The sequence below is a fragment of the Anolis sagrei genome, chromosome 2 (genome assembly GCF_037176765.1).
Source record: "Anolis sagrei isolate rAnoSag1 chromosome 2, rAnoSag1.mat, whole genome shotgun sequence".
In the NCBI taxonomy this organism is placed as follows: Eukaryota; Metazoa; Chordata; class Lepidosauria; order Squamata; family Dactyloidae; genus Anolis; species Anolis sagrei.
The window spans coordinates 40,591,444-40,605,514 of NC_090022.1; the positions used below are offsets into that span (position 1 = coordinate 40,591,444).

General features: G+C 41.9%; 1 protein-coding gene across 4 annotated transcripts in view; it reads right to left on the reverse strand.

The window, feature by feature from the left end:
• Window positions 1–487: 487 nt before the first annotated feature.
• The window catches only part of SHQ1 (SHQ1, H/ACA ribonucleoprotein assembly factor), a 111,328-nt gene continuing 97,744 nt past the window's right edge, over window positions 488–14,071 (reverse strand). For all 4 annotated transcript variants that reach the window (XM_060766345.2, XM_060766344.2, XM_060766347.2 and 1 more), the window contains exon 12: window positions 488–1,659. In XM_060766345.2, coding sequence (XP_060622328.2) covers window positions 1,005–1,659 — 655 coding nt within the window. In that variant the 3' untranslated portion in view covers window positions 488–1,004. The remainder of the gene's footprint in view (window positions 1,660–14,071) is intronic.

The window sequence follows — 14,071 nt, forward strand, 5'->3', positions numbered from 1 at the left end:
AAAATAAATCACGTTTCACAAACACTAGTAATGAATGCAGTGCTGTTTACTTACCTATCAGTGAGGATGGCGGCATCGACCCATGTTCGATCCCGTCATTTTACATTGTAAGTTCTTCTCATCTACCCCATTTTGGCATCAATTTGCAAATTTTAAAAGACTACATGGAAATGTGTGTAAACATTTATACTCATTTCATATTCTGCAAGGAATGCCTCCAAATACAATGCCTTTTATATTATGCGACCTAATCTCTGCACTTTTGTGTACAACTCTGACAGAAATGAATTGCAAAATTTAGAGAGGTGCCTTTTTCATTTGCATACTCCTTTAAGAAGTGCAAATTAGGTAGCTTTGCATTAAAATGTTAGCAGAATAGACTTTGTTCTCCACACGGAAGGAGTCATACACTAGATCAGGTTACACTGACATGGATTATGCTACACACACAACAAATATGGAAAGAAAAACATTGAATCCAAATGTCTTCAATCTACAAGTTTACTGGACACTTCAATATGGTTAAAAAGCAAATAAACAAAGCTGTACTACTTTTTGGCAACTGAGAGCCAAGTTAAATTGCAAAGTATAAACAGACTGCATTTACATTTAAACTTTCTGTATAAACAATTGACAGCACAGAAGACAGCAACCCTCACCAGTTTGAACACACTATTTTAACGCAATTAGCCTCTTTCAACATTAATTCAAAATCACAGAAGTTGTCCTTTTATTTATTTGATTTATATCCTGTCTTTCTCCTTATGCAGGACCCAAGAATGTCTATGACATGTATAAGGCATTCATATTTTAGCTGGGTGGATCAAGTGAAAATCAATACAGGAAAATCAATACCATCTTTCACGATGACTTTAGATTAAGAACCCACAGAGAAATGGAGAGTAAATTCTTTAAAAATCCTATTTTGTCTCTGAATGTTTAAATGAACCATAATAACCAGAGCTGAAAACCCATCCATTACAGCCTTCTCCATCCACGTTTGCTTATGAATCTTGGTTTGCAGTGGCAAGAAGCAGAAGCGCGCTGTTTTTTGGAGTCACCTCCAAGAAATGTCTCTCTCCATTGTGATCCGGAGAAGGTCCTGGAGCTGCGTGGCTTGTCCCTGTCTCTTGCAAAGTGCTGCTGCCATCGTCGCATCCCAGAGAGCAACCTTCAGGCTCCTCCGTAAGCCTAATTGCAGTCTGCATTTGGTTTCCTAATTCCTCTATCAGTTTCCCAGGAACAGATGTAGATTGTAAAGGAGGCTTTGATTTCTCATTCCTAACATCTAACGTCAAAGCGCCTGTGTCTCGCCTTAATCCATTACAGTCAATAAGTGGGGCTGTCCTCTCGTCTTGGAGTGTGCTTTGTAAAGGATTTATTTCCCCATCTTCGCTGGCTGAGGACTCTTGTTCCTCTGAATCAGAGTCTCCTGTCTCGCATGATGAAGTGCTGCTTGAATCTTCAGAGTCACTCGCCTCTCCTTCGGAGGGAGGCAGCGGCTGCTTATAACCGCCTGCGCCCCTGGCTTTTAACTCCTTTTCTTCCTCTTCCACAAGAAGAGCAGCTGCTTCCAGCTCATTGAGCTCGAAACCTAATTTGGTCTTCGTCAGCTCTGTTTGCTGCATACATTCGGCAAGAGCTGCCAACTTCTTTGACCTTAAAAAGAAAAAAAAGAGGAGGAGGGAGGTCAACAACACACAAGGCGTTTTAGCATTTGACTGCCACAAATGCAAATATAATTGAACCAACTGACTTCACTCATGACAAGGATATAATTAAGCAATAATGAGAACCCCTGTTACTGGCACTAGCCACATTGCCCAAACACTGATGTGCATTCCACAGTATTTACATTCCCTGTTCTTTGAGGAGTTAATAAACATTTGCTACTGTTGTTTTTATGTGCCTTCAAGTTGGCTCTGACTTATGCCAATCTTATCCTGGGGCTTTCTTGGCAAGATTTGGTCTGAAAGGGGTTGCTAATGCCTTCCTCTGTGGTTGAGAGGATGCAACTTGCCTAAAGTCACTCAGTGGGTTTTCATGGAGAAGCAGGAATTAGAACTAAAATCAACCAGGATCTAGTCCAATATTCAAATCACTACATCATGCTGGCTCTCTTAATAACATCCCATATTTGGTGAAGATGAGAAGGACACTGTTCCTAAATGCAACAAGGTGACGTTAGGTGATCTGGGCTTTGCAGGTTCCATTTTTTAAAAGATAGGTCTTCCCAAATCTAGTGTTAATTTAATCGGACCCAGACAATTTGAATGACCACATCTCCGTATATAAACCAACATGACCGCTGAGTTCAGTGGAGGAAGCCCTCCTCTCAGTCCCACCCCCCACCACCCCATCTCAAGCACAGCTGGTTGGAACGAGAGAAAGTGCCTTCTCAGTGATCACTGAATTCCCTCCCTAAAGAACTGAAAACTGCCCTTCCCTCTTTCAAGATGCTGTTAAAAGCTTACTTGTGTACTCAAGCATACAGGAGGGAGGAGGATTAGCACCTTATTTAAATTCTGACTCAGCTCATGGAAATTGACCTTTGTCCAGACGGCCCATTGTTAACTTATTTATGTTTTAAATGTGTGTAAAATTTGAGAAACGTGTCCCAATCATTTTATTTTGTATATTTAAATCTCTCACCTGCTATTTTGAGTTGTTTTCTAAGTATATTTTGATGTTTTCTATTTGATTGTTTATTATTTGAAGTGCTTTATTATGTATGTTTTTTAGGCATTGAATGTTTGCCAATTCTTTTGCTGTACACCGCTTGGAGTCCCTTCTGGGAGACAGGGTGGTATAGAAATAAATTATTATTATTATTATTATTATTATTATTATTATTACTACTACTACTACTACTACTACTACTACTGAAACAAAAAAGCAGGAAGAATTAGACCAGTGGTTCTCAACCTGTGAGTCCCCAGATGTTTTGGCCTACAACTTCCAGAAATCCCAGCCACTTTACCAGCTGTTAGGATTTCTGAGAGTTGAAGGCCAAAACATCTGGGGACTCACAGGTTGAGAACCACTGAATTAGAGGGACAATGCCAACCTAGGTCTTGTGTACACCATCAGCTGGCCCAGATCCATCTTGCTAGCATCACACCAACTTGTAATATATGGGAATTGTTTTGCTATTCACACCCCAAATTTGAAACTGCACAGTTTTTACTCTGAAGTAAGCTGTTCATTTGGGAAAAAGCAAATGAAGCCCCCATCCCCCCTTTTAAGGCTGGTTCCCATCTCACTGACTGCTGCTTACCATGTGAGGTTTGGGCTCCTGCTCCTGTTCTTATATGTTCTATATGTTTCATACTCATTTAAGACATTAAATGTCATTACTAGCACCTTGAACTCAGACCGGAAACATACTGGCACTCAATTCAATTTCTGACTCCAACCTGATATATGATTTCCAGATGTTCTTTTCCTTAAAGGAAACTGCTTGCTTTGAAGTTCTACAACATGGAGCTATAAGACATTGTTCCTCAAAACATAATGGGTACCTCACTTTTTATAAAATTCTACAGAATTTTATATTTCAATGTATTTTATACTTTAAAAGCAAAACAAACAAAAACCAAAAAACCAACCTCTGCTTTTTCAGGTCTTCTCCCCCCCCCCCCCCCCCCAAAAACATCATGCTTTTTCTACACATAACTGTGTCATCCTTAGTGTAACAGTTAACTTATTTTCCACTAAACACTTGAAAGAACAAGGTAGTTCATTTTCTGGTTTTATCAGTTACTTATCTGCCATTGATGGATGGAAGAAGAGAGCGATTGGAAAGAGAAGTATCTCGACAAGTGACATATTTAATCTTTTAGCACAAGAGAACTTTCTCACACATTTTGCACTGCTTTACAACCAAGCTGTGGCAGCCAGAGAGATAGTTTGCTTGGGAAAACTAAAAAGGGGAAGAGAAAATCATGCTCCTACCTTTGGGTACTAGTTGATGATGGTAGACGGTCTCACAACAAGCATTTGCACAGTTGCTGAACACGTGATGTCAACAGCTTAACATCATCTACTAAAATGCCATGTGTTTAATGCTGAGTACTCCTAACCCCAACATATTGCTTCCTGGTGTCCTATGGAAGGGTTGGAGAACATTTTTTTCTGCCCTGAGTCATTTGGATATTTTCAGCATCATTCATGACCCATACAAAATCAAAGGAAGGGGAGGGTCCAGGGAAGTTGGAAGAGAGAGAAGCCCAGGGAAGGAAGCCACACTTGACCCATGGGAGCAGGGGGGCACATGGGCAGACCTGACCAGCAATTGTGGGCTAGGAAGCCTTGGCAACTTCTCAGGTGGTGTTGCAACCCAGGCAGAGGGGCAGAAGTGGAATATGGCTGCCAGGCAGGGAGGGGCAGGCAAAGGGGTGTCTGGGCCATGGGGAGTCTGTCCGGGTTACGAGTCCTCCATCTGGAACAGTCCCCCAACCCACTCTAACTGCATCTCCACTGCACTGTAGTGGATGCCACAGAGCCAGATCAAATGACCTTGTAATCCTTATACAGCCTGTGGGACAGACAATCCTCACCCCTGCCCTATGGTAAGAATAGATATTTCATCCGATTCCCCTCACTACACCATGCTGCATTTTTATAGAACCATAGAATCATCAAGTTGGAAGAGACTTCATGGGCCATCCAGTTCAACCCCCTGTCGAGAAGGAAAATTGCATTCAAAGCACCCCTGACAGATAGCCATCCAGGCTCTGCTTAAAAGCCTCCAAAGGAGGAGCCTCCACCACACTCCAGGGCAGAGAGTTCCACTGCTGAACAGCTCTCATCGTCAGGAAGTTCTTCCTAATGTTCAAGTGGAATCTCCTTTTCTATAGTTTGAAGCCATTTTGACTAACATCTTCCCCGAAGTCTTCAAGGATAAGTTTAACAAGAAAAGAGCTTTATCAACAGTTCTGATGGAACTAAGGAGGAAATGAATGTGCAAAAAAGATGCTTAGATGGAATCCCAAGAAGTACAAAAGAAAAGGTTTATTGGCATTACACCATTCAAATTCATAGGATTAAAAACCACACCACTATATTTTCTAGTGCAGGACTTCTTAAACCTTTTCCATTCCATTTTACATGACCTCAGGTATATCTGTTGGGTTTCATCACGGACTGCAGAAGTCTCCAGACCTCAATGAGCAGTTAGCCTAGATAGATTAGAATGAGGGATTCCTTCCCAAATTCCTTTTGCATGCCTTATCTCAAGAAGGGGCTTAGAAGGGGGGTTTGTTTTGCTCATCCTGCATTCCACTATTTCCTCCCCCTTTGAATACTTAGCAATGTGATCTCTTCAAGGAAAACAACTTTCTCTTTAAAGGTATTTTTATTGCCCTGGTGAAGCCATGTGGTCAATTCTCCATTTTTAGTCTCACACTTCTTCATTTGTCCTCTCTAGAGTGAGGAGGTATCTTGCCATTGTCCAGGCAACATGTAGTAGATATAACTATGTTTTTTATTTTTCCTTTTCCTTTTCCTTTTCCTTAGAAGATAGCTCAGAGAAGCTAGTTAGCTCCAAGAACCTTTTCTATCCAGAATGGATTTCTTTTATCTTTAATAAACATATTATTTTTGATCCTATGAAGTTGTGGATCTGCAATCCTGTTCCATCCTGTTGAATGGAAACCAATCCTTGCTCACTACATGTAAGTTTCTGCTGGTTATGAACTGTGCTTCTGGCAATCTGCTATATTTTGTGAAGGTTATTTTTGAGCCTAACAGCTCCCGATTCCCAACAATATCTATATATATTTAAAACAGTGAAAATATCCATGTATGCACCTATCTGTGCATGTATTTTCCAAGATTGCTCTCACTTCCAGAGAGCACTATGAATCCCACTGAAGATGAATCTGGACGAAACTTGGCACACATACTCACCGTGACCAACAGGAAATACTTGAGGAGTTGGGGGGACGGACTAAAATGTCTAGTCCTATATATTAGTATATAGAGTAAATCAAATCCAGATGTTTATGCTGGCTGAACGATTTTAAATACTCTCACAGAAAGTGAAGTGGGTTGTACTTTTGCTCATCTCGGGATGCAAAGATGCAGTGGGATCAGACATAAACCATTGAGGAACTTTCAGTTCTTCAGTACAGTGACCCTCTTCTCTCATGCCATTCACCAAGAGTTTAGGCAGTAGTTTGGCTGCTGCTTGAGATTCTTTAACTCAAAGCAACAGTGATTGAACTTTGGACCTCATATATGGGCTCTGCTGCAGAGCTGCAACCTTTCCCTTAACACTCTTATAATTGGGGTTGAACTGAAATATTCTTTTGGAGTATTTTTTTTTGTAAGATGTTGCACTACCTCCTGTAATGGATGCAATTTAGAAAACGGTGAGTGCACGAGAAACGTTATCCCATCCTTTCCACATGCTTTAAGTAAAATTCCTGAAGGAGATAAAAAAATTCACTGTGCGTTATACTGAGTAATTATCCCCCCTGGGAACTAGAATATAAAGATCTTTAAAATCATTCAGCTGAGAGAACAAGCACTTTAACTTTCGCCTCGCAGGAGCTGTGTATTACATTATCAGCTGTTCGCTCCGGTGTCATTGTGTCATGCCTCGCAGGTTAGCAGGGTTTGGCAGAGGAAATGAAACCCAGTCAGTTACGGCAGGATTTATAGCAGACCTGCTGTTGCAGGAAGTGGTGAAAAGTTGATTGATAGCCTGAGACAAAACTCTCCTGCAAAAAAACAGGACGTATCCCTCATATTTATACCTGGTTTCCATTTCTTCCTTTCTTTCTTTCTCTCTTTCTCCCTCCTGCTCCATATTTCATGCAATTTTATTGCTTTTTCATTCCCTTCTTTGTTTTTTACAAAAGCTTTCAGGTGAAGAATGCTTTCAATCTGCAAACACTGCAGACATTCCTTTATTTTCTTCCCCCTGCCGGCCACAGTTTTATGACACATACCAGGACAAAGAGCCTCATCTAATTGTTGTCCCTGCAATAGTTTATATAATGGAGGGAAAAATATGTTTGACCTCAAGGATGTGCTATTAAAACTCAACTATCACCCTGAAAGATCATCACTGTTTTGAGCCCTCAGTTTTGTTTTGTTTTGTTTTTTGTGTCAGAAGCAACTTGAGAAACTGTAAGTTGTTTCTGGTGTGAGACAATTGGACATCTGCAATGACATTGCCCAGGGGACGCATGGATGTCTTTGACGTTTTACCATCCTTATGGGAGGCTTCTCTCATGTCCCCACATGGAGCTGGAACTGACAGAGGGATCTCATCCGCGCTCTCCACGGATTCGGACTTACGACCGTTGATCTTCAGTCCTGCCAGCACAAGGTTTAACCCACTGCACCACCGAGGGCACCTTCCAGATCATCTCTTTATTCATATGCATCTGAAGGAGCCCCCAGTAGCGCAATGGGTTAAACCCTTGTGCCAGCAGGACTGAAGACTGACAGGTCGGAGGTTCGAATCTGGGAAGAGCATAGATAAGCTCTCTCTATCAGCTCCAGCCCCCACACGGGGACATGAGAGAAGCCTCCCACAAGGATGATAAAACATCAAAACATCCGGGCATCTCCTGGGCAACATCCTTGCAGATGGCCAATTATTTCACACCAGAAGCGACTTGCAGTTTCTCAAGTCACACCTGACACAGAAAAAAAAACACTGTTTTGAGATAATGCTTCAGATGTAGCCAGTGGTATATAAATTAAATAAAAAACAAACACATGCTCCTCCAGATGCATATGAATAAAAAGATGATCTGGAAGGCTAAATTATATATAGTACAAACCCCATGTCCACAGTTTCATCCAACAAAATATGTCCTCTAAGGATTTTCTAAGTCCTCTAGGCCAACTCCATAATAAATTCATTCAACAGGGTATGCTATTCTCCACTGTTTCCTATTTCCATGGTAAGTTCAGGAACATATCCTCTGTGGATATGGAGGTTATAGCATCCAACACAAAGACATTTGTACATCCCTTGAAATCAGAGGAATTCTAGCATCTTTTCGACACACATGTAATTTTGTGAAGCTGCTGGGTAATCAACCTAACACACATACAGAGTGTTGACCAAGCAACTACTTTGTCTCACTTTCAGCATTAAAGTTCAAAGTGCTTTGGTTTCAGTAGGTCAAATATGTGCTCTTTCTTTCTCTGAACCTAGAATTTGAAGGATATTACTTCAGATAAGTTCTTGATAAAATAGGTAAGAGTAAAAAGAACACACTGGCAATGAAAATCCACATAGTTAAAGCAATGGTATTTCCTTGTAGTAACCTATTGATGCAAGAGCTGGACTATAAGGAAGACTGAGAGAAGGAAGATAGATACTTTTGAATTGTGGTGTTGAAGGACAATTCTGAGAGTGCCTTGGACTGCAAGAAGATCCAACCAGTCCATACTCCAGGAAATAATACCTAACTGCTCATTGAAGGGAAGAAAATTAGAGACAAAGATGAAGTACTTTGGCCACATAATGAGAAGACAAGAAAGGTTGGAGAAGATAATGATGCTGGGGAAAATGGAAGGAAAAAGGAAGAGGGGCTGACCAAGGACAAGATGGATGGATGGAATCCTTGAAGTTACTGGTTTGACCTTGAAGGAACTGGGGGTGGCCATGGCTGACAGAGAGCTCTGGTGTGGCCTGGTCCATGAGGTCACAAAGAGTCGGGAGTGAGTGAACGAATAAACAACAAAGTTCAGAGTAGGCACCATCTGTTCTTAATATATACTAGAGATAAACTGTAGCCAAATCCAATAGATTCTCAAATAACATTTGTTCATTCACACACACAACCCAGTTAACATAAAAAGTGTATCAAAATTTAACAATATAAGAAAAAATCCTGTTTTTGCACATTTTCTAATTTTCCATTCATTATTTCTGGACCTCCCAATTAGAGACCCCCCCCCCCCCCCCACAAACTAGCATGGCAAACTGGTCTGAAGCAAGCAAAGCGTAAATAAATTGAGAACATAATGAGTTAACAGATGCGAGATCGGAAAAATGTTACCCTTTGGGAAACACCAGTGACTTGAAAAACTCAGACCTCATAGGCCAGTGATTCTCAACCTTCCTAATGCAGCCACCCCTTAATACAGTTCCTCATGTTGTGGTGACCCCCAACCATAAAATTGTTTTAGTTGCTACTTCATAACTATAATTTTGCTACAGTTATGAATTGTAATATGAATATCTGATATGTAGGATGTATTTTCATTCACTGGACCAAATTTGGCACAAATACCCGATATGCCCAAATTTGAATCCTGGTGGGGTTGGGGGACGATGACTGATTTCGTCAATTGGGAGTTGTAGTTGCTGGGATTTATAGTTCACCTACAAAGAGCATTCTGAACTCCACCAATGATAGAACTGGGCCAAACTACCTACATAGAACCACCATGCTGGAGGGATGGCGTGAACATCCCTCCAGCGTCACATACCTTCCCTCACCTGCACATACAGCGCACCACGCTGTCATGTTCCGAGCACACCTTCTCTCCCCTCTCTGCTTGGAGTCTCAGAAACAGCCTTCCCCTTGGCTAAGAGGCCAGTCAATCACAGCAGGAGGAGGGCTTTTGGTGGGAGGATTCACTATCTGTTTCCAAAAATGAAGAGAAGGACAAGCGGAGAGATTGTCAGCCTTCTCTGCCAAAGGGGTTCCTAAGACCATCAGAAATATATGTTTTCTGATGGTCTTTGGCCACCCCTATGAAACCGCCTATGCGACCGCCAAGGGGTCTCGACCCCCAAGTTGAGAAATGCTGTCATAGGCAGTGGTGTTGTTAAAAGGCAGTAAAAGCCTTTTCCAAGTACTGGAAGAAGTGCTCATACATAGTAACACTTAGCCATTACTGGGTAGATGTCAATCAGTGCCAAGAATAAATGCTCATAACTGAAGCCTACTTAGTTATATATCTAGCAAGGGACGTTCTGACTGCTCACAAATCATCACTGAAAGTACCTGGGAACTATTTCCAGAGGCCTGTAAAATCGTCATAGGACAAAGACAAGGAAGTGGTGACGAACTATATAAGATACAAATTGTTAAGGGATTTATGAGATAGATTGATACAGAAAAAGGGTGCACAATCATGGTACGGTTGCCAGATATTTGTGGGCAATTTTAAAAGACATTTAAAGATAATTTACAAATAATTCATTATAAAGTATAGGCCTATAAATGTTTAATCTGTGAGGCTGAAACAGCTCTGTCCTTTAGTCCCGTAGTGCAATATACTTTAGATTTCTGTGCCACATGATAAAAACTTTGTTGCATTGTTGCTACCACCTCTCCTCAATCCCAAATCTGGAGCAATTAGGGTATTCAAGCATGAAAGGGTGCACACTCTGGAAATGTGCACAGAAACTACAGAGCAACACGCCCACGCCTTTGCAAAGACAAGCAGCAACGTTATCAGAATGAATATTACATATGTTGGGCTCCCAGCCAGATCAGCAAACTTCAGTACTCCAGAAGCATTAGAGCAGCCCAGGGGTCTGGCTCAGCGCCAGACACACGCATTACTCATTCAAACAAGACCCTGGCATTTACTTTCCGAGATGTGGAAGCAATCGCTCGTCTCTCAGTTCTGCTGCAAAACACAGTCCTGAGACCAGATGAGAAGCAGAGAAGCTTATCTGCCCAGGGGAAGAAAAAGATCATTTCCTGTCACATGAGCATCCCCAACAGGTCTCCCTTTCCATGACACACAAAGAGAAGTCAAACGCCTCCCCATCAAAGGAGCACAACCACAGCGACAAGTGGCTGAAGCAAGCACACATTTTGAAAAGGCATTTGTGTTGCCAAGAATGGCCCTTGGACTGTTGGCCCAGGAAAAGAAAATCCTTGCCAGAATAAGCTGAAGATGCTCTGAGATCTTTTTGGTGGGGAGCATATTATGCTGCCGAACAATGATTTCTCCCTTCCAAAGTTTCCATTATTGTTTTCACGTTGACCTGATTTTTTTAAAAAACAAAAGCTTTGTTGAAAACTTACATCCATTGGGACTCTCAGAATATTCATCTCCTTGCAGGCAAATATTCAGCTCTAACTATAGCTCCAGGCCCTTTTTCTCTGAAAGTATCAAAATTTAAGCTTTTTCATGCTAGCTTCTGTTAGTGTAAGCACCCTCCATTTTTGGTCTCCCATCCCCTATCTTGTCCTACTTTCCCTATCGACTACTTGCTCCCTTTGGAAAAATATTCCCTCTCTGTCATAATTTTCCATGATTCCCCTTGAGTAGTGGTGACTCTCTTTTTCTTTGAATAAGATAGATAATATTCCCAAACTAAGCAATTCTGCCTTTTCCCCCTTAGGCTGTATTTCACTACTTTGTCTGCACTATATCATATCAAAAATTAAACCCCTATGAGAATAGGTACATGTTATTTGATTGCAGACTGACACATAAATGTACATCCTGAAACAGTTGTGCCCCTTTCTGTTCCATTCATCATTTACAAAGAATAGTATAAGGTGGTGCAAAAAAAAAAAAGAAAAAGAAAAAAAAGAGCAGCAAAATAGTAAGGTCATGTCTCCATAGCCATTTAAATACAGTTAAGTTCCCCCCAATGAACTCCCTCCCCAATGAGGTTAGATCTGTCCCCTCCCTCCTGATCTTCCGGAAGAAGTTTAAATCCTGGTTATGGGATCAGGCGTTCACAGAATAGTTCGTTTACTGGGAAAGACAAGATTTATTGGACCGGACTTGGACTGCTTTGGGTGATTATTTTAATTCTGGTGATTTTAATCTGGCGAGAAGGTTTGTAATGCATATTTAGAACTATTTTAATTTTGTGGATGTATTTATTATGTGTTTTATATTATGTTTGGCATCAAATTGTTGCCTTTTTAGAAACCATTCTGAGTCCATCCATGGAGGTAGAGAAGGATGGGGTACAAATGTTTTAAATAAATAAATGGATCTTATTAATAATGGGTGGAAGATATACTGTAGGTGTTGTACAAAGAGAAAGAAAGAAAGAGGAGGGAGGAAGGGAAGGAAGAAAGGAATCCTGTTATAATGTCACATGCATCAGAAGTAGGGCTATTACAGTGAAATGGGAAATGGCTCCTCTACATGTAATGGTTGTGTAGAAGAAAGGATGAAAGCATGTGTTACTGATTACCTGAGAGTGTACAGATAGTTTTGCACATTCCCCAGGGTTAGGGACAGAAGTCTCCTGTGGATGTAGAATATCAGTAAATATCTGCCCAACCTTCTTGGAGTAGGAGGGGAAATCTCCCTAACCCTTTTGGAGATTTTATGATCTTTGGAAAGGAATGATCTTGTTAGAACTCACAACCTTTTGAAAAATGATGCCGTAACCTCTTGGTAAAAGCATGGCCTGTTAAGAGTCATAACCTTTTTGTAAAATGGCATTTGCCAGCATTCATACACACACACACACACACACATTTAGCATAATTCATGAGTTCAGCATATAGGTACACAAACTTCATGTATTCAGCATACAGGTAATTTGCTTATCAATCCAGTTACAGATAATATTTGAAGTAGTTTCTCTTTGTAGGTAACACAGGGCTTCATTCTCAGAATCAACAGTCTATAGTCCAAAGAATCTCGCTGTTTTGAGAGTCCAATGAGTGTCTGTCTAATCCAGTGGTTCTCAACCTGTGGGTCCCCAGGTGTTTTGGCCTACAACTCTCAGAAATCCCAGCCAGTTTATCAGCTGTTAGGATTTCTGGGAGTTGAAGGCCAAAAACATCTGGGGACCCCAGGTTGAGAACCACTGGTAGTCTGAAAGTCCAGTGGAGTCTAATGGCTTCTGTACAGCATACTGTTCCCCCTGAAGTCTCTAAAGCAGGGGTCCCCAAACTTTTTAAACAGGGGGCCAGATTACTGTCCCTCAGACCATTGGAGGGCCGGAATATATATATATATATATATATATATATATATATATATATATATATATATATATATAAAAGTGACCAAATTCCTATGCACACTGCACGTCTTATTTTGCTACTGTTATGAATCGTAATGTAAATATCTGATATGCAGGATGTATTTTTTTTGTTACAATCTGAACATAAAGCATAGTGATTAATCACAAAAACATAAATATAGGAAATAAATCGATATAAATAAAATGTAACATTTGTTTGTGGGATTAACAGGACTCAAAATCCACTGGACACCTAACAACCCAATGTATGTCCTTCACTAAAAAAAATGATTTTGTCATTTGGGAGTTGTAGTTGCTGGGATTTATAGTTCAGCTATAATCAAAGAGCATTCTGAACCTCACCAAGGATGGAATTGAACCAAATTTGACACACAGTTCTCCCATGACCAACAGAAAATACTAGTAGGGCTTGGTGAGCAGTGTCCTTTGGTTTTGGCATTGTAGTTCACCTACATCCAAAGATCACTGTGGACTCAAACAATGATGGATCTGGACCAAACTCTAAGAACACTCAATATGTCAAAATGTGAACACTGGTGGGGTTTGGGGAAAATGGAATCTTGGCATTTGTAGATGCTGGAATTTGTAGTTCACCTACAATCACAGAGCATTCTGAACCCCACCAACGATAGAATTGGGCCAAACCTCCCACACAGAACAGCCATGTGGGCCACAGCAATGCATGGCAGGGGATGGCTAGTGCGAGCGTCTGGCTCGCACAAGGGGCTGCGCGAGGTAGGTAAGGGGAAGGCGGGGGGAAAGGGCAGGCAGCGCGGCTTCGGTGCAGCGCCGCCTGTCCCTTCCCCGGGCCGAGCCTGCCTTCCCCTGGCTTCCTGAAGCCCGGGGAAGGGACAGGCGGCGCTGCACCGAAGCCGTGCCGCCTGCCCCTTCCCCCCGCCTTCCCTGGCTTCAGGAAGCCAGAGGAAGGTAGGCTCGGCCCCGGGAAGGGACAGGCGGCGGTGCACCGAAGCCGCGCCGCCTGCCGCTTCCCTCCCCCCCCTCCCGCCTTCCTGAAGCCAGAGGAAGGCAGGCTCGGCCCGGGGAGGAGACAGGCGGCGCTGCACCGAAGCCGCGTCGCCTGCCGCTCCCCCCCCCTTCCCCTGGCTTCCGGAAGCC